Source organism: Triturus cristatus, chromosome 11 (assembly GCF_964204655.1).
Source record: "Triturus cristatus chromosome 11, aTriCri1.1, whole genome shotgun sequence".
Classification (NCBI taxonomy): domain Eukaryota; kingdom Metazoa; phylum Chordata; class Amphibia; order Caudata; family Salamandridae; genus Triturus; species Triturus cristatus.
In genome coordinates, this window is record NC_140594.1 from 6408201 (window position 1) to 6429916 (window position 21716).

The 21716-nt window shown below is 52.1% G+C and overlaps 1 protein-coding gene across 1 annotated transcript in view; it reads left to right on the forward strand.

The window, feature by feature from the left end:
* The window catches only part of TMEM132B (transmembrane protein 132B), a 900530-nt gene that overhangs the window by 712361 nt on the left and 166453 nt on the right, over positions 1-21716 (forward strand). Inside the window, exon 5 of the mRNA XM_085633641.1 lies at positions 17670-17813. Within this exon, the coding sequence (XP_085489767.1) occupies positions 17670-17813 (144 nt within the window). The remainder of the gene's footprint in view (positions 1-17669; positions 17814-21716) is intronic.

Genomic DNA, 21716 nt, shown 5'->3' on the forward strand with positions numbered 1-21716 from the left:
TCATCGATGATTTTACCAAGTATCCAGAGGTCGAAATAGTGGGGAGCCAAACAGCCACAGAGGTGATTACAAAGTTTGAGAAAACCATCCCCACTCATGGCATATTTGAGGTGGTCAAGACTGACAACGGACCCCCTTTTCAGGGGCAAGAGTTTGCAGAGTACCTCAGGAGCTGGGGTATCCGTCACCGCAAGGTGACACCACGCTGGCCCCAAGCCAACGGAGAGGTGGAACGATTTATGCGCACCCTCAACAAGACAATACGCATAGCCATGGCGGATGGATCTTCTTTGGAAAGGGCGATTTATAGTTTTTTGAGGGAATACAGGATGACCCCCCACATCACAACGGCGGCGGCACCAGGAACGGCTACCATGGGCCGAATAGTGAGTGACACGCTCCCCCACCACCCGACTTGGGTCCCGGCACAGGCCAGCAACGAGAAGACTCTGGCCAATCGGACTCGCTCAAATGATCAAGCCAGCCGGCGGAGAGGAGCTAAGGAGTCAACGATCCAAATGCAAGACCAAGTGTATGTTAAGGACCGATACCCTGGAAGCAAATTCCGACTTCCTGGACTGTCACCCGCCGGACTGGCACGATGGTGACCGCCCAGAGAGGAGCTGAAACTGTCACCCGGGATGTATCCTTTTTTAAGAAAGCCCATCCTGGAACACCTCCGTGTCCCAGGGACGAGCCAGAGGGACGGAGACCGAGCCAACTGTGCGGAGACCAGGAGGGGGAGGAAGCTCCGGAGGGCGATTACGATCCCCGAGACCGTGACCCTCCGTCCCTGCCGGCCACGCACGGGGGTAACCTGACCAGCTGCTCCTCGCCCCGGGATGAGCACAACACCCCAAAGTGCAGGACCCCGGAGATGACCCGGTACAGAGGCGGCCAATCCCACTATGGTCTGCGGAGGAATCCAGCACCATCTTCCCAGCTGGCTGACTATCTGGTGTAACCCGCAAGGACTGGCAGACTGGTAACAGATCCATCGTTCATTTGCATACTGTGTTAATTGTTTGCTGTTTTGGTAAAGTTGGGAAGGAGTGTAATGTCCAGCGCGCGATGAGGCGTTCAAGCCTACAGCGCTGCCGGAGTGCGCTAGCGCTGACGCGTGACGTCAGACGCTAGTGGGTATTTAATAAAGAGGCGTGGCCTCGGCAAGTCAGTCGGAGCCGCGTGTACAAACCAAACCACCGGCTCCTGTATTTATTAAGCGCGAGCGCGCTAATATGATAATGAGCATTTATTAAAACGCCACACTGCCAATCCAACGTTTTTGCGACCTTTAGTGATTGTTGGAATACAAACTACCGCCAAAATGCGACCAGTGGAAGAAATGGTTGAATGGGAGACAGTCAGTGTGTGGGGAAGTGACGTCAGTACAGAACTCCTGTAGCCGCCCAGGGTTGTGTGTGCGGAAGCACCACATACTGCGTTATTAGTACCCATCCTCGCGCTGCTCTCAGAGCACTTTGTTAGCTGGGTGCTGTCATGTCCAGGACACTGCCACAGTGGACACATTCGGCAAACTGATAGCCCAGGCAACATGGGTACCCGGGTGATTCAACCTGCTGCAAACCATCAAGAAATGCGGTATGAATGGATACCATGGAATAGCCGTACATTTACAGCCACGCGCTCTTTGTGTCGCTCCCTTGACCAACCACACATGATGGGTCTCCCCGTTTGAACCTGGTCATGTCCCCTGCAGAAGGGGCGGAGCATTGATCTAGTCAGCAGACCCTTCCGCTTCCTGTGAAACATTATCGGAAACAGCAAGGTCAGCAAGATTAGCAAGATTTCCAAGTTGTTGCAGAGGTTGGGGGGAAGAGGGGGGGCTTGGACAATACTTGCTCTGCTAACGCTACTCTTCAGTTGCAGAAGGTACCTTCAGGGATAAGCTCTTCCTGGACTGAAGACTCGCACATCCGTCTTGCCACCTGTCCCTTCCCTGTCCATGGAGTGAGTACCTTTAGTAATATTTCTAAGTTATCGCAAAGTTTGGGGGCGGGGGGGCTTGGAGTATATTTCTTCCCACCAGTCCCTTCCCTGTCTATGGAGTACCTTTAGTGATGTTTCTCAAGCTGTCGCAGAGTTTGGGGGTGGGGGGGGGGGTATGGAGTACCTGGAGTGATGTTTCCCAATGCTGTCGCAGAGTTTGGGAGGGAGGGGGGGCTTGGAGTATACTTCTTTCCACCAGTCCCTTCTCTGTCTATGGAGTACCTTTAGTAATGTTTCTCAAGCTGTCGCAGAGTTTGGGAGGGAGGAGGGGCTTGGAGTATACTTCTTTCCACCAGTCCCTTCTCTGTCTATGGAGTACCTTTAGTAATGTTTCTCAAGCTGTCGCAGAGTTTGGGAGGGAGGAGGGGCTTGGAGTACACTTCTTTCCACTAGTCCCTTCCCTGTCCATGGAGTACCTTTAGTGGTGTTTCTCAAGCTGTCGCAGAGTTTGGGGGTGGGGGGGGGGTATGTAGTACCTGGAGTGATGTTTCTCAATGCTGTCGCAGAGTTTGGGAGGTAGGGGGGGCTTGGAGTATACTTCTTTCCACCAGTCCCTTCCCTGTCTATGGAGTACCTTTAGTGATGTTTCTCAAGCTGTCGCAGAGTTTGGGGGTGGGGGGGTATGGAGTACCTGGAGTGATGTTTCTCAATGCTGTCGCAGAGTTTGGGAGGGAGGGGGGGCTTGGAGTATACTTCTTACCACCAGTCCCTTCCCTGTCTATGGAGTACCTTTAGTAATGTTTCTCAAGCTGTCGCAGAGTTTGGGGGCGGAGGGGGTGGCTTGGAGTATATTTCTTTCCACCTGTCCCTTCCCTGTCCATGGAGTACCTTTAGTAATAAGCTGTCGCAGAGTTTCGGGGAGGGGGGGCTTGGAGTATACTTCTTTCCACCAGTCCCTTCCCTGTCTATGGAGTACCTTTAGTAATGTTTCTCAAGCGGTGTCAGAGTTTGGGGGGGTGGGGGCTTGGAGTACACTTCTTTCCACTAGTCCCTTCCCTGTCCATACCTTTAGTGATGTTTCTCAAGCTGTCGCAGAGTTTTGGGGCGGGGGAGGGGGGTATGGAGTACCTGGAGTGATGTTTCTCAATGCTGTCGCAGAGTTTGGGAAGGAGGGGGGCTTGGAGTATACTTCTTTCCACCTGTCCCTTCCCTGTCCGTAGAGTACCTTTAGTAATATTTGTAAGCGGTCGCAGAGTTTCGGGGAGGGGGGGCTAGGAGTATACTTCTTTCCACCAGTCCCTTCCCTGTCTAAGGAGTACCTTTAGTAATGTTTCTCAAGCGGTCACAGAGTTAGTGGGCGGGGTGGGGGCTTCGAGTATATTTGTTTCCACCAGTGCCTTCTCTGTCCTTGGAGTACCTGGAGTGATGTTTCTCAAGCGGTCGCAGAGTTTGGGGGGGGGGGGGGGGCTTTGGAGTATATTTCTTTCCACCTGTCCCTTCCCTGTCCATGCAGTACCTTTAGTAATATTTTTAAGCGGTCGCAGAGTTTCGGGGAGGAGGGGCTTGGAGTATACTTCTTTCCACCAGTCCCTTCCCTGTCTATGGAGTACCTTTAGTAATGTTTCTCAAGCGGTCGCAGAGTTTGGGGGTGGGGGGGGGGGCTTGGAGTATACTTTCCACCATTCCCTTCCCTGTCTATGGAGTACCTTTAGTAATGTTTCTCAAGCTGTTGCAGAGTTTGGGGGCGGGGGGGGGGGTGGCTTGGAGTATATTTCTTTCCACCTGTCCCTTCCCTGTCCATGGAGTACCTTTAGTAATAAGCTGTCGCAGAGTTTCGGGGGGGGGGCTTGGAGTATACTTCTTACCACCAGTCCCTTCCCTGTCTATGGAGTACCTTTAGTAATGTTTCTCAAGCTGTCGCAGAGTTTGGGGGCGGAGGGGGTGGCTTGGAGTATATTTCTTTCCACCTGTCCCTTCCCTGTCCATGGAGTACCTTTAGTAATAAGCTGTCGCAGAGTTTCGGGGAGGAGGGGCTTGGAGTATACTTCTTTCCACCAGTCCCTTCCCTGTCTATGGAGTACCTTTAGTAATGTTTCTCAAGCGGTCGCAGAGTTTGGGGGCAGGGGGGGCTTGGAGTATACTTTCCACCAGTCCCTTCCCTGTCTATGGAGTACCTTTAGTAATGTTTCTCAAGCTGTCGCAGAGTTTGGGGGCGGGGGGGTGGCTTGGAGTATATTTCTTTCCACCTGTCCCTTCCCTGTCCATGGAGTACCTTTAGTAATAAGCTGTCACAGAGTTTCGGGGAGGGGGGGCTTGGAGTACACTTCTTTCCACTAGTCCCTTCCCTGTCCATACCTTTAGTGATGTTTCTCAAGCTGTCGCAGAGTTTTGGGGTGGGGGAGGGGGGTATGGAGTACCTGGAGTGATGTTTCTCAATGCTGTCGCAGAGTTTGGGAAGGAGGGGGGCTTGGAGTATACTTCTTTCCACCTGTCCCTTCCCTGTCCGTAGAGTACCTTTAGTAATATTTGTAAGCGGTCGCAGAGTTTCGGGGAGGGGGGGCTTGGAGTATACTTCTTTCCACCAGTCCCTTCCCTGTCTAAGGAGTACCTTTAGTAATGTTTCTCAAGCGGTCGCAGAGTTTGGGGGCGGGGTGGGGGGGGGGGGCTTCGAGTATATTTCTTTCCACTAGTCCCTTCCCTGTCTATGGAGTACCTTTAGTGATGTTTCTCAAGCGGTCGCAGAGTTTTGGGGCGGGGGAGGGGGGTAAGGAGTACCTGGAGTGATGTTCCTCAATGCTGTCGCAGAGTTTGGGAGGGAGGGGGGGCTTGGGGTATACTTCTTTCCACCAGTCCCTTCCCTGTCCATGGAGTACCTTTAGTAATATTTCTAAGTTGTCGCAGAGTTTGGGGGGGGGGGGGGCGGCTTGGAGTATATTTCTTTCCCCCACTCCCTCCTCTCGCCAAGCCTTCTCTTCAGTGATGTTTCTGGAGGCGCCCCCTGATTGCACCCTATTTGCAGTCCGCGCGCGCCTTCCATCGCGCGCCACCGCTGCGTGTAATGCCGCGCAGATCCCCCGGATGGATGCGGAACACAATAGCTGCCTCTGAAAACCATTATAAATATTAATAGAATTGATAAAACTCTAAAGATGCATCATGTCACCCCGCTTCCCCAGAAATCCTTTCGATGCAATCATGGGGCGCGCCACAAATTGCTCTTTTTCACTCATTACTTTTACGATCATGTCTGCTGGAGTCTGCGTCGCAGCTCAGCCTCTTCAGCCGTGTGATCCTCTGCGCCCACAGCAGGCTGGGACAACTCTCCCATCACAGCTCCCGTTCTCGATGCTTCTGATGAATCTCTGGCGTCTCTATACATCAATCTTTCGTTCTTTTGGGCGTTATTTTATATTTCATGTATTTGTTTTTTAAGCCTTACGTCTGTCTGGTAGTTCGAGGGATCTACCGGACATAAGGATTACAGATCTGAAGCACAACAGATTTCTGTGTGAGTGCGCATGCGCGGACCGCTTCCGGTGTGATATGGCATGTGCACTGAGGGCCAACTCTAAGGCAGTAACCTTGGATCACCCACAAAATAAACACGTCTACAGAACCTTAGACAAAAACAATTCACCTGCATCGTTTAGGGGGGTGCACAGTGGGGGCGCAAATGAAGATATCTGCACATTTTATGGTTGAAGAGGAGAGGCTGGAAGAAAAGACTTCAGCCTCACATGCGACCCGCTGGAGATGTTTCTGCCGGTTTTAGGAACGGGAGGCGGATTCCACAGTCTTGCAGCTGCTGCTTGAGTCATAGCGGGTCCAGTCTTAGGAATTTTAGGTCTGGCCGCAGGAATCAAAGGCCACACTTATGGCAGGTGAGTTTGGATCAGAAGTCACACACGCGTTCTCTCTGATCTGAATCCAGTGTCATGTTGTTGTTTCCCGTGATGAGATTGTCAGCACAATGGGTTTGTGACGTCATTGTTGCTGATGTCATTAGTATGTTAAGGAGCTGTTTTGACACCTGAGAATCAGAACTCTCTGTGGCCACAGAATGTCGCCATGTGTACTCCTAGTGCTGGTCTGGTCAGTGCAGACATATTTTATACCACCCTGAACATTCCTGCCTTTCCTTTCTGATTCTTCTTCCCCACTTACTCAGTGTAGACATGACCTCAGACCTGACCTCAGATATGTCCTCAGACATGCCCTCAGACCAGACCTCATACCTGACCTCAGATGTGCTTTCAGACATGCCCTCAGACCTGACTTCAGACATGCCCTCAGACCTGAACTCAGATGTTCCCTCAGACCAGACCTCTGGCTTGCCCTCATACCTTACCTCAAATGTGGCCTCACATGTGCCCTCAGACCTGACCTCAGATGTCCCCTCATGCCAGACCTCAGACCTGATCTCAGACATACCCCCATACCTGACTATAGACATGCCCTCAGACCTGACCTCAGGTGTGTACTCAGACCAGACCTCAGACCTGACCTCATATGTGCCCTCAGAACTGACTAAAGATTTGCCCTCAGACCTGATCTCAGATGTGCCCTCAGACCTGATCTCAAATGTGCTCTTCAGACACACCCTCAGACGTGCCCTCAGACCTGACCTCAGATGTACACTCAGATGTGCCCTCAGATCTCACCTGAGTTTTACCTTCAGACATGCCCTCACACCGGACCTTGGACCTGACCTCAGACCGTGCCCTCAGATGTGCCCTCAGACCTGAATTCAGACATAGCATCAGACGTGCTCTCAGACCTGACCTCAGGCCTGTCCTAAGAAGTGCCCATAGACTTGACTTCAGACATAGCATCACATGTGCTCTCAGACCTAGCCTCAGACATAACCTTAGACATGCCCTCAGGCCAGACCTCAGATCTGACCTCAAACGTGACCTCAGACATGCCCTCAGACCAGACCTAAGACCTGATGTCAGACGTGCCGTCAGACCTGACCTTAGATGTACTCTCCGAAGTGCCCTCACACCAGACATCAGACCTGCCATGAGACCTGAACTCAGACCTGACCTCAGACGTACCCTCAGATGTGCTCTCAGATCTCACCTTAGTTGTACATTCAGACGTGCCCTCACACCATACCTTAGACTTGACCTCAGAAGTGCCCTCAGACCTGCCATCAGACCTGCCATCAGACCTGACCTCAGACCTGACCTCAGATGTACACTCAGATGTGCCCTCAGATCTCACCTGAGTTTTACCTTCAGACATGCCCTCACACCGGACCTTAGACCTGACCTCAGACCGTGCCCTCAGATGTGCCCTCAGACCAGACCTAAGACCTGATGTCAGCCGTGCCCTCAGACCTGACCTTAGATGTACTCTCCAAAGTGCCCTCACACCAGACATCAGACCTGCCATGAGACCTAAACTCAGACCTGACCTCAGACGTACCCTCAGATGTGCTCTCAGATCTCACCTTAGTTGTACATTCAGACGTGCCCTCACACCATACCTTAGACTTGACCTCAGAAGTTCCCTCAGATGTACCTCAGATGTGCTTTCAGACCTGACCTCAAATGTAACCTCGTATGTGACCTCAGAGAAGCCCTCAGACCAGACCTAAGACCAGTCCTCAGTCTAGACATCAGACATGCCCTCAGACCTGACCTCATACATAACCTCAGATGTGCCCTCAGATGTGCCCTCAGATCTCACCTCAGTTGTACCTTCAGACATGCCCTCACACCAGAACTTTGTCCTGACCTCGGACGTGCCCTTAGACAAGCCCTCAGACCAGACCACAGACCTGACCTCAGACAAGCCCTCAGCCCAGACCTCAGACATATCCGTCAGAAAGCCCTCAGACCTGACCTCAGCCTAGACCTCAGACCAGAACTCTGACCAGACCTCAGACCTGACCTCAGACGTGCCCTCAGACCTGACCTTAGATGTACCCTCCGAAGTGCCCTCACACCAGACCTCAGACATGCCACGAGACCTGACCTCAGAGGTACCCTCAGATGTGCCCTCAGATCTCACCTCAGTTGTACCTTCAGACATGCCCTCACACCAGAACTTAGACCTGACCTTGGACGTGCCCTTAGACAAGCCCTCAGACCAGACCACAGACCTGACCTCAGAGAAGCCCTCAGCCCAGACCTCAGACATATCCGTCAGAAAGCCCTCAGACCTGACCTCAGCCTAGACCTCAGACCAGAACTCTGACCAGACCTCAGACCAGACCTCAGACCTGACCTCAGACGTGCCCTCAGACCTGACCTTAGATGTACCCTCCGAAGTGCCCTCACACCAGACCTCAGACGTGCCACGAGACCTGACCTCAGAGGTACCCTCAGATGTGCCCTCAGATCTCACCTCAGTTGTACCTTCAGACATGCCCTCACACCAGAACTTAGACCTGACCTCGGACGTGCCCTTAGACAAGCCCTCAGACCAAACCACAGATCTGACCTCAGACCAGACCACAGACCAGACCTCAGACATGTTGTCAGACGTGCCCTCAGACCTGACCTCAGACGTGACACCAGCCCAGACCTCAGACGCGCCCTTCCAAACGTGAACCCAGACCCTGAACTCTGAGCCTCTGTGGAGTTACCTCTGGTGCTCTGAGGCCACCTGTGTGGCTACAGATGACAGGAAAGAATCCTCCTCGAGGGTCACCTGCAAGAGATGCAGGCACTAGAGGTATTTATTTTGTAGGCATTCTTTGTTGTCACAGCAGTGGACACACCGAACACAACATGCACACAAACGAATGAAGCTTTTATTGGAAAATAAACCACAAAGGCATGTTTTAAAATGTATTGAATCTAAGAGCGCTCAGCAGTCAGAGCTGGGGGGATAGGGGGGTTCCTCGGTGCTCCACGTGCTCTCCTCTGCTCTGTGCTCTCTTGAAGCACAGATGTTTGAGAGAACAAAGGAAACCAGATGTTAAGAAGCGTGAAGGGAGGGCTGTAGGTAATGATGAGATATGGTCTGGATGGGACGCCTCCCAGGCACTCACTTCAAACACTCCTGGACCAGTGGAAGATCGAAAGATGACCGAACCTAGGGCACCGTTACGATGTCCGCCCGCCACCGTAACGGGATGCGGGGCCGCCCACCAGGGGTGCGGCGGTCCTGCTGTGCCGATTACGATGCGCCCGCCACACTGGCAGGCGCATCACGCATATTTTACATTGCGGCGGGCGGTGCTGCAAGCAGCACCCGCCGCAATGTAAAAACTGCATGTGGTGCATTTGCATGCACAATGTGGCAGGCACTGCACGGTGCCTGCCACTTTGTGCATGCAAATGTCGAGGGTACCATGGGTGCCCCCCCTCAGTGCAGCCACCCACCCCCCAACCCCCTGGGGGTCCGCAATGGGCCCCCAAAGAAAAGACCACATGCCTTTCCATGGCGGTGTCTCCGCCATGGAAAGGCAATTCACCGCCATCATCGTAATATGGATCACCGCCATTACATTGCTGGCCTTTTCCGCCCGGTAGGCAATCCGGCGGATTGCCTACCGGCGGAAAACCGGCGGATGGTCTTTCCGTCCACCTGGGTCCATCGTAATATGGCAGGGGGGAAATGTTAGGCGGGCGGTGGAGAATGGCGGGCGGATCGCCACTGCCAAACAGGCGGTGGCGATCTGCCCGCCATCCTAATGGGCCCCCTAGTGTCTGAGACCTGAGAGAGCCTAGAAGAACGGACCCGCTGTCTCTCATGTACCCATGACAAGGACGTGGATTCCAAGGGTCACACGTCTGACCTCCTGTTAAAGCTACTGGGACACAACAAGCCACAAGAGGACTTTTCCTGCACCTGCCCAGTTGACCAGTGGAAGCTGGGCCTGGACTGGACCCTGCTGTTTGGCTTCTGCCTGCCATCCTGTGAGTCTCCAAGGGCCTCCCCTGAGATCCTGGGGGGGCCTCAGGAGTGCCCCCCAGTGGTGGATTGGGACTGAAAGGACAAAAGTCGGAAGGTACAACCTCTGTCCAGGAAGAAGCTGGTTAATGTATCTGACCTGCGCCAATCGTGGCCCGCATCAGATTATACCCAGGTCCTGTTCTACCGCGAGTACCGGCTGCCATTGCCACTTTGTGCTTCATGGCGCTATGTGACTTAAAATGTCACAAAATCATATCTCTGGTTCCCTGGTTGGATTTTTGTCAGTTTGGTTTATTAATTTTACACTTGTTTTTGTAATGATTTTTTCCAGGTCTACTATGTTTTAGTTTATATATTTAATAAAAAAAATTACAATGTGTGAAACATGTCATCTTAAAAATAGAGAATAAGAAAACGTAAAATTAAAAACAGTAAAATTGTTAGGGGAAAAGTGCTTATATATCGAGGGGAACCTAGATGTTCAAGAACCAACTTGATGTACCATAAAAATAAAGTAAAGGACTATACCTACCAATAGTCCCAATACCATTACCAAATAATCAGTCAGTTGGCAGTGAAGAAGGTTCAATCGTTTATTAAACAAAACACTCTATAGAGGAGCCTCGCCGAACTTCACCCATCAGGTGCGCCGGGAAGAATGTTGGCTCGTATTCAAACATGGGGTTATATACTTTTCGGTTCAACACATACAATCACTGTAAAAGGAAAAACACCAGTTGGCCCTCGAGCTCCAGGAAAGGACCATATAAGGCACACATCAGAGCAGTACAAAGGCTTGACTATCTATTACTGATGAGGTCAGGAGGGGTGACTCCCTTCCGTCTTGGTGCCTGGGAGTGTAGACACGGCGCCTCCAGGAATGCGCTTACCACCCCCAAAGCCAGATGCGACCTTGAGTCTTAGAACAGTAAAAGTAAAACAGCCTACCTTCAGCTGCTACCAGTAACTCAGATGAACTGGGGCCTGACAACTGCACGTGATCAACACGTGATCACGGCCCGTGCTCGATCGTATGTTCAGAAGATGGCGTCTGTATGGTTCTCGGCCTACTCTTTTAGCAATAGATGTACAGAGAGGAAATAAACGAGTTTCCTCCAAGCAAAAGCATATATATCAAACAGGGAGCGTACGTTTAGATCCATCATGCTAACATAATATGGGTCCGATACTCCTTATATACGGGAAATCTACTTTTTTATCCCTCAAACTTATTACAGGTTGTTCGTTAAAATAGTATGCCTTTTGGGATCTTTTATCGGTTTGCATTTCGGTTTTATCCCTGTTTCAGTGCTCCATAAATACTTGCACGCTGCATCTAAGCTAAGCCTGTATTAAACTGTGCCAAATCTTTCAGGGGACAGATCTCAATTTCATTAATTAACTTTCGGGGTTCACCCTGACAAGCACTGTATTATGTCTGGAGGTGGGTACTTACCCCCCTCAACTTATAAGCCAATTTCTTGCATTCACCATCTCTTTGTTTGGGCCAAACAAAAACCCGTAATGCAATGACACAAACATTTCACAAACCACTCATGGACTCAACATGCAATCCATGGATGTACAGCAGCAATCTCGCAGTGCGCCTGCGACTCTTTCTTAAAGTGCCGAGTGAACCCATCTCTGTCACTGAAGTATCACACCTGCCATTTGGTAAGTGAACTGTAGATGTGGCTTGTGGAAACTAGGACCAGCTGCTATAGAGCTCAGAGTGAACGCCTGGGCGCGGAACCCCACCGAGATGCATTAAAGGGTTACAAGAGCACACTAGGGGCATATTTACAAGACACTATCGTCACGGGAACATCACTTTTAGTGACACGTGGTAGCGGTAGGAGCTTTGCCTTATTTACAAGGCAGCGTTAGGCCACTTAGTGTGGCTAAATGCTGCCTTGTAAATAAGGGGAGGGCAGTGGGGGTTGTGCTGGGCATTCCACCGCAACACCCATTGATTTTGATGCAGCCCCCTATTTACAAGGGCAGTGTAAATAGGAAGCAGTGCCAAAAATAAGACCAGGAAAAACCTGGTCTTAACTTGGCGAAACGAGGAGAAATGCTTTATTTCTCCTCGTCTCTGCTGTTTCCATGTGTGCTGCATTGTGCATCACACATAGAAGCAGCAAAACACCAATGATTGTTTATGTGCAGGAAGGTCTCCCTTCCTGCATATTAACAATCATTTAAAAAATAAAAATGCTGTTTTGCAACTTCTATGTGTGCTGTATTAAGCAGCACACATAGAAGTGACAACACAGCTTTTAAAGATTGTTTATGTGCAGGAAGGGGCACCTTACAGAACATAAACAATCTTCACCTCAACGCAGGCACCCTTGCACCACCCTGTGTTGGCGCTAGACTGCTTAATTTAGTGTTAGCGCAGGGGGAAACACAGGGCTGCACCATATTTTTGTAAATGTGGTGCAGTCCTGCGCAGTGGCAGATTGCGACGTTAAGCCAAGAAGGCTAACGCCTCACTCCATCACTTCACTGTAAATATGTCCAAGGTGTCACAGGAGATGCTGTAGCAGTTCACACGGTGGTCAGCTTTTCCTTAAAAGCAAGCTTCTTTCTAAATTTGGTTTATAACGCCTAGAAGCCCTATTTCTGAAACGTGTGTCTAGCAGGTGAAAATAAACATCAACAGCATGTATTGCTTTTTATATACCAGAAGAAAGACTTTCCCTGTTCAGAACCTGTGTGCTGGCTTCTGCTGCCAGGCTGCCTCCCTGAAGATGAGACATAATTATCCTCTTTTACACGTCCCTCAAGTCCAGGGAGGTAGGAAGAGGTGCTCATGGCCTGTAGATCTGACAGCTCCCACAAACAGTGAGCGTTCATCTCAACCCTCCCTCCCATGTGACAGCAGTAAGCCGAGACAGACTGTCACTGAAGATAGGCCTGAGCACACAGGACACTACGACGTTGTCTCTTCGCCAATATAAGTGCCAGGGCTGTCCGTGCTGCCAATTACAAAACAACTACTAATCATCTCACCCGACAAGTGTGACAATTAGACTATTCCAGGCCCCCAAAGCTCCAAGAATGGTTTGGGCGGCGGGTATTAGTCATTTTTAATGTCTATTGAATTAATAAACAACTATTGTTCTAATTTAGACAAAGAGTGCCACCATTTGGCAGACTGTCATAAGTGCCGGTATTGACAATTAAGTGCCGGTGTGGAGTACTTCTAAACACAGCCTCAAATTAAGCACTGCTCTCATCTTTCCCTATATATTATGTTATGTTATGTTATGTTATTTATTCTTTTGTATAGCGCAACGGTTACTCAAAAAGAGCGTCCCGGCGCTTTTAGGTAAGGGGAACAGATTTCAGAATAACACAACACAGCTAAAAGAGGTTAAGAGATGAACAAAAAGAAAGCAAAACTACTGGCAGACCTATTGGGAAAACAGCCAGGTTTTGAGACCTCTTCTAAAATCAAGGAGAGTAGACGCCCCCCGCACAGGGAGCGGTAGTGCATTCCACATCTGTGGGGCCTATAAACGCTTGTGGCTCACCTTCACACCAACTATGGGATGAAACACGTTCCTGAGGGTGGAAACGATGGAGCAGACATGTACAGACATCCCTCACTTGTGGCACGCCTCCACACCAACTATGGGACGAAACACATTCCTGGAGTGAGCCAGAACCCACCGATAAGAAGGGCCTTGAAAAACAATTGTTAGGAGGGGAATGTTCCCTGCATGGTAAACAGGCATGTCCCCCTGGCCTGAGTGCCCGAGTGTGTGCATCAGTGTCCTGTCGTTTTCTGGCCCTGGAGCACACTAACCTGGCATGTGTGCTTGTGTCTAGGCCTGTCTCTAACTGTGAGAGACCCAAGAATTGTCCTGTGAGCTAGAGGGGGCCGTCACTCCTCACGCTTCACTTTATTATGTCTGTAGATTGATTGTTGAGTTCTAAGTTCTTGTCCTCCCCACCTTCCCTCCCTGAGATGCCTGTGACTGCTTGCCCTCTCTACCCCTAAATGAAGCCTTTTGTAGAAGTTAAAAGAAGTCGCTATTGTCCAAAGTCAAGTGTGAAAAGGGTTGCACTTGACTCACTATGTAGAACCGCAGTAGGACAAACTGCAGGAAATATAAGGTAAAGTCCATTGCTTGAATATGATTTACCTTGAAGAAATAAAAAGATAAGAGGCTTTTGGCAAAACAGGAACAAGTTGGTTTGATTAAACGCAGCAGCTGGGGAGTATCGACAGAAGCACGTCTGAAGACAGACTCAAAGTACGGACGTTTTGGCCGCACATATATACATTTTGTGGGTATATTGAAACACTTTCACATTTTTTGAAAAGCATCCTTGTCAAAAATAACAACAAAAACCATTAGATAAGGGAGACACAGGTGGTTGTCGACCTTGGCGAGAGCTAGTATGGGCCAGTGTGTGTGTATGTGTCCAGAGGTCCGGTGTGGTGAGCGTGGCGATGTACGTCATGTCCTTATTGGCTGAGTGTTCCTATCTCTCTGTGGCATCGAACTTTGTGATATTTTGATAACACGCCCCTTTGGTCCTGTTTGTGGTGTGACTACCTATCTGTAGGATTTATCAGGGTTTTCCCTGGTCGTTCGTTTGTCTTTGGACTAAGTGAGACCCCACCTGTGACCTGTCGATCGGTAGTCCTGGGTTTGGGCTGCAGGGCTTGTCTGATCACGTATCTCTGTTTTGGGGTTGATGTAGAGGCATCTCGGATAAATCCGATAGCAGTGATACCGGTTTGTGTGTGTGTATATACGTGTAACATGGTGGTCATTTACATCATATTTACCTATATTCTCATTATTACATGTACAGTTGTTACAGAGTACATCAAGATTGCATTGACTGAGATTGAGGTCACTTTGCATGCATAAGTTACTGTATACGTGGACATGCTCCTGTGTCTCCAGTCCTCACTAGCCTGGTCTCACCCCGGGTGCTCCTTTATCTCCAATCCTCACTGGCCTGGTCTCACCCCAGCGTGCTCTTGTGTCTCCAATCCTAATTGGCCTGGTCTCACCCCAGGATGCTCTTGTGTCTCCAATCCTCACTGGCCTGGTCTCACCGCAGGGTGCTATTGTGTCTCCAGTCCTCACTGGCCTGGTCTCACCCCCGGGTGCTCCTTTATCTCCAATCCTCACTGGCCTGGTCTCACCCCAGTGTGCTCTTGTGTCTCCAATCCTCATTGGCCTGGTCTCACCCCAGTGTGCTCTTGTGTCTCCAATCCTCACTGGCCTGCTCTCACCCCAGGGTGCTCCTTTATCTCCAATCCTCACTGGCCTGGTCTCACCCCAGCGTGCTCTTGTGTCTCCAATCCTCATTGGCCTGGTCTCACCCCACGGTACTCTTGTGTCTCCAATCCTCACCGGCCTGCTCTCACCCCAGGGTGTTCTTGTGTCTCCATTCCTCAATAGCCTGGTCTCTTCCAGGGTGCTCGTGTGTCTCCAGTCCTCACTGGCCTGCTCTCACCCCAGTGTGCTCTTGTGTCTCCAATCCTCACTGGCCTGCTCTCACCCCAGGGTGCTCCTTTATCTCCAATCCTCACTGGCCTGGTCTCACCCCAGCGTGCTCTTGTGTCTCCAAACCTCATTGGCCCGGTCACACCCCAGGGTGCTCTTTTGTCTCCAATCCTCACCGGCCTGCTCTCACCCCAGGGTGTTCTTGTGTCTCCAATCCTCACTGGCCTGGTCTCACCCCAGGGTGCTCTTGGGTCTCCAATCCTCACTGGTCTGGTCTCGCCCCAGGGTGTTCTTGTGTCTTCAATCCTCACTGGCCTGGTCTCACCCCAGGGTGCTCGTGTGTCTCCAATCCTCACTGGCCTGCTCTCACCCCAAGGTACTTGTGTGCCTCCAATCCTCACTGGCCTGGTCTGACCCCAGGGTGTTCTTGTGTCTCCAATCCTCACTGGCCTAGTATCACCCCAGGGTGCTCTTGTGTCTCCAATCCTCACTGGCCTGGTCTCACCGCAGGTTGCTATTGTGTCTCCAATCCTCACTGTCCTGGTCTCACACCAGGGTGCTCCTGTGTCTCCAATCCTCACTGGCCTGGTCTCACCCCAGGGTGCTATTGTGTCTCCAATCCTCACTGCCTTCTCTCACCCCAGCGTGCTCTTGTGTCTCCAATCCTCACTGACCTGGTCTCACCCCAGAGTGTTCTTGTGTCTCCAATCCTCACTGGCCTGGTCTCACCCCAAGGTGCTTGTGTGCCTCCTTTACTCACTGGCCTGGTCTCACACCAGGGTGCTCCTGTGTCTCCAATCCTCACTGGCCTGGTCTCACCGCTGGGTGCTATTGTGTCTCCAATCCTCACTGGCCTGCTCTCACCCCAAGGTGCTTGTGTGCCTCCTTTCCTCACTGGCCTGGTCTCACCCCAGGATGCTCTTGTGTCTCCAATCCTCACTGGCCTGGTCTCACCGCAGGGTGCTATTGTGTCTCCAATCCTCACTGGCCTGGTCTCACCCCAGGGTGTTCTTGTGTCTCCAATCCTCACTGGCCTGGTCTCACCCCAGGGTGTTCTTGTGTCTCCAATCCTCACTGGTCTGGTCTCACCCCAGGGTGTTTGTGTGTCTCCAATCCTCACAGGCCTGCTATCACCCCAAGGTGCTTGTGTGCTTCCAATCCTCACTGTCCTGGTCTCACCCCAGGGTGTTCTTGTGTCTCCAATCCTCACTGGCCTGGCCTCACCCCAGGATGCTCTTGTGACTCCAGTCCTCACTGGCCTCCTCTCCCCCCAGGGCGCTCTTGTGCCTCCATTCCTCACTGGCCTGGTCTCACCCCAGGGTGTTTGTGTGTCTCCAATCCTCACAGGCCTGCTCTCACCCCAAGGTGCTTGTGTGTCTCCAATCCTCACTGGCCTGGTCTCACCCCAGGGTGTTCTTGTGTCTCCAATCCTCACTGGCCTGGTCTCACCCCAGTGTGCTCTTGGGTCTCCAATCCTCACTGGTCTGGTCTCACCCCAGGGTGCTCCTGTGTCTCCAATCCTCACTTGTCTGGTCTCACCCCTGGGTGCTCCCGTGTCTCCAATCCTCACTGGTCTGGTCTCACCCCAGGGTGCTCCTGTGTCTCCAATCCTCACTGGTCTGGTCTCACCCCAGGGTGCTCCTGTGTCTCCAATGCTCACCGGCCTAGTCTCACCCCAGGGTGCTCTTGTGCCTCCATTCCTCACTGGCCTGGTCTCACCCCAGGATGCTCTTGTGTCTCCAATCCTCACTGGTCTGGTCTCACCCCAGCGTGCTCCTGTGTCTCCAATCCTCACTGGCCTGCTCACCCCAGCGTGCTCCTGTGTCTCCAATCCTCACTGGCCTGCTCTCACCCCAGGATGCTCTTGTGTCTCCAATCCTCACTGGCCTGCTCTCACCCCAGGGTGCTTGTGTGTCTCCAATCCTCACTGGCCTGCTCTCACCCCAGGTTGCTCTTGTGTCTCCAATCCTTACCGGCCTGCTCTCGCCCCAGGGTGCTCTTGTGTCTCCAATCCTCACTGGCCTGCTCTCACCCCAGGATGCTCTTGTTACTCCAATCCTCACTGGACCGCTCTCTCCCCAGGATGCTCTTGTGTCTCCAATCCTCACTGGTCTGGTCTCACCCCAGGGTGCTCCTGTGTCTCCGAACCTCACTGGTCTGGTCTCACCCCAGGGTGCTCCTGTGTCTCCAATCCTCACCGGCCTGGTCTCACCCCAGGGTGCTCCTGTGTCTCCAATCCTCATCGGCCTGCTCTCACCCTAGGATGCTCTTGTGTCTCCAATCCTCACCGGCCTGCTCTCACTCCAGGGTGTTCTTGTGTCTCCAATCCTCACTGGCTGCTCTCTTACTCACGTCTCCTCTCTTGTGCAGGACACAGAAGTCTTGAACACAGCGATCCTGACGGGCAAGGTGGTGTCCACCCCTGTGAAGGTGGTGGCGGTGCAGCAGGACGGCTCTGTCATTGACGTGTCCAGTTCCACTGAGTGCAGATCAGCTGATGAAGATGTGCTGAAGGTAGGTGACCTCACCCCAACCCCTCTGACTCCTATTGTCCAAGTTGCATATTTATGATAATGGACCAAGCATTTGTTTTGTTCAGTGCATTGAGAGGGGGCTCCTTTGAGCACTCACTTGGGGCCTAGTTTCTGTTTTCTTTCTTTCATTTAATTGTGTGGATTAAATCTGGTGCTGAAGGAGACACTGGGAACGTGGAATGAGGCAACAGTAGGGCCCCTACTGAAAGTGTGGACACCCATGGATGCCCAGGACTTAGATGTGAGTGCCCAGAGTTTGCATATCAGTGCCAAGGACTTGGATGTCAGTGCCCGTGAGTCAGATGTCAGTGCCAATGAGTCAGATATCAGTGACCTTGAGTCAGATGTCAGCGCCCATGAGTCAATGTCAGTGCCCATGAGTCAATGTCATTGCCCGTGAGTCAGATGTCAGTGCCCATGAATCAAATGTCAGTGCCAATGAGTCAGATATCAGTGCCCGTGAGTCAGATGTCAGTGCCAATGAGTCAGATATCAGTGCCCGTGAGTCAGATGTCAGTGCCAATGAGTCAGATATCCAGTGCCCATGAGTCGAAGTCAGTGCCTGTGAGTCAAATGTCATTGCCCATGAGTAGATGTCACTGCCTATGAGTCGATGTCAGTACCTATGAGTCAAATGTTAGTGTCCATGAGTCGATTTCAGTGCCGCCGCTGACACAGGAGAGCAGGGTTTGAGACCTCTCTTGACCCGCTCCCTGCACCTGCCTGCCGAATTGCCTTGGTTTTCTCCTGTGATTTCTGCCTCCCTCTTCACTATTTTTTATTTTTTTCAGCTCCTGCCTCATTGTTGTTTCATTCTTCCCTGTTACCTTTCTTGGTATTCTCGTTTCCTCTCTGTTTTTTTTCCCGCCGTCTAGACCCCGCCCACCTCCTGAACACCGCTTCCCGCCTCCTCCTTCCCCTTCTTGATGGAGCCTGCTGCACGGCCGCGCGCAGCGGGTGCGCCAAAGGCAAGCCCGTCTGCGACCCAAACGTGACCAGCGCCAGAGACCCTGCATCTCTGACAACCCACCGCTACAACTCAGCCGCCCTCCACGCACTCAACCCCGGTAGACGCAGAGACTGCCAACAAGCCACGCCTAACACAACCCACGGCCAGTTCTCCTGCCTCCACTGCCACCAGACCTTCACCTCCACCACCAACCCTGCCCCCAGTACCACCAAAAGCAACACCAGCAACGCCCTTAGATGCATCCTCCTCAACGTGCGCTCCGTGCACAAACACGCCGTGGAGATCGGGAACCTAGTCGACTCTCTCTTGCCAGACAATACCTTCTTCACGGAGACCTGGACCAACGCCTCCTCCGGCCCGGCATCAGCACCGCCATCCCAGAAGGATACAAGATCCAGCGGAAGGACTGCCTCAACCACCCGGGAGGGGGCCTCGCCATTACCCTCAAGAACACCCTCTGCCTCACCACCTCCAGCGAACCTTCCCCTCCGCCGAACGCCTGCACTTCCAGATCCAGACTAGTCCCAACTCCATGCTCCAGTAAACCCTCGTCTACAGAACCCTGGGCCCCCTCCGCCACAACCATCACCGACCTCATCGCACCCCACGCCATAGCCTCAATGAACTACACACTCATCGGCGACCTGAACTTCCACCTCGACAACCACAGCAATCCCAACTCCTCCACCCTGCTGGACAACCTCGCCAACATCGGACTTAAGCAACTTGTAACCGCACCAACATACAGGGCAGGACACACCCTCAACTCCATCTTCGCAGCAGGAAACAGTGTCCATTTCAGCCACACTACGCAACCCTCATGGACCAGCCACAACTGCGTACACTTAACTGTTGACAAACCAAAAACACCCAAACCAACCCCATGCCCACCTCGAAGGAACTGGAGCAAAGTCACAGACGAGCAACTCAGCTCCACCCTCACCCAAGACAACCACACCTCGGCATCTGACGCCAACACTGCAGCCAGAGAACTCCACATCTGGATCGCCAACTGTGCAGAAAAACTCGCCCCACTACGCAACACCAACAAACACCACCCCAGGAAAGCCGCCTTGTTCACCACTGATCTCCAAGAAGCCAGACGCACCTGCAGACGCCTCGAGAAGAGCTCAAGAAACACCAAAACACCCGAAAACCACACCACCTACAAGGACGCCATGACGAGCTACCACAACCAAATTAGAACTACCAAAAGAACTTTCATCCACAACAAAATCCTTGCAAACTCCACCAACTCTTCACCATCATGCGAGAACTCACCAACCCCTGCAGCAAAGCCACAGACATCACCCCGTCCCAAGACCTCTGCAGCAAGCTTGGAACCTTTCTTCTACCTCAAGATCAAAAACCTCTATGACAACTCCACCAACCACCCATCAGACGCCACTACCGACCCAGCCCCCATACACACCAGCCTGCCCACCATCAACGCCTGGACTCCAATCACAGCCGAAGACACCACCTCGACCATGAAAGGCATCCACTCAGGAGCCCCCATGGACCCCTGCCCCCCCATATCTACCACAGAGCCACCTCCGCCATCGCACCCAAACTACAACACATCATCATCACCTCCTTCGAAACAGGCACCTTCCCAGATGACTGGAAATGCGCAGAAGTCAGGCCCCTGCTCAAGAAGCCCACATCTGACCCCACCGACCTCAAGAACTACCTGCCCATCTCGCACCTCCCCTTCGCAGCCAAAGTTGCAGAAAAGACAGTCAACAAGCAACTAACAAGATTAATTGAAGACAACACCATCCTCGACCCGTCCCAATCCGGATTCCAGAGCAACCACAGCACCGAGGCCACCCTACTCGCTGCCACAGATGACAGCTGCACCCTCCTGGACCAAGGACATTCCACCGCCCTCATCCTACTTGACCTATCAGCGGCCTTCGACACCGTCTCCCAGCGTACACTCATCGCCAGACTACTTGACGCCGGCATACAAGGAACAGCCCTAGACTGGATCCGATCATTCCTCACTGGAAGAAGCCAAAGAATCAGACTGCCAACCTTCCTCTCTGACCCCACGATCATCACATGCGGAGTCCCACAGGGCTCGTCACTGAGCCCTACCCTCTTCAATATCTACATGGCCCCCCTCGCAGCAATCATCCGACAACACGGCCTCAACATCGTATCCTATGCCGACGACACCCAGCTAATCCTCTCTCCCATCATAGACCCCGCCTCCGCCAGACTTAACTTCCAAAAAGGGATGCAGGAAGTAGCAATCTGGATGACCAACAGCTGCCTTAAGCTCAACGCAGAGAAGACAGAAGTCCTAGTTCTTGGAAGCCCCCCTCGGTATGGGACAACACCTGGTGGCCGTCTGCCCTCGGATGCCCACTGACCCCCTCAGACCACGCCAAAAATCACGGCATCGTACTAGACTCATCCTTCACCATGAACCGACAGGTTAGCGCCGTCACCTCCAGCTGCTTCAACACACTGCATCCTCCGCAAGACTTTCAAGTGGATCCCCCCCCGAGTCAAGAAAGACTGTCACCCACGCACTCATCACCAACAGACTGGACTATGGGAATGCACTCTACGCCGGCATCAAAAGTCACTACTCCACAAACTCCACCACACTGTGCACTACACATAGTCTTCCACTCAAAGTGCTCCTACGTATTCTCCGCAAGTCGCAGCACGCCCCAGTTCGTAGAGAACTGGGATGGCCCCAATGATGAAGCATGTCACCGTGTGGAAACCCTGGTGAGTGAGGGGACTCAAGAAAGACATTTTTCTTTCCTGAAGGCAATCTCTGATCATATCGATTGGGAGCCTCTTCCTTCGACTTGGCCCTTAAACCCGTGATATCGGGTTTTCATTTTGAGTATGTTGAACCCTGCCATAGGACAGTATGGCCTGCAGTAGGGG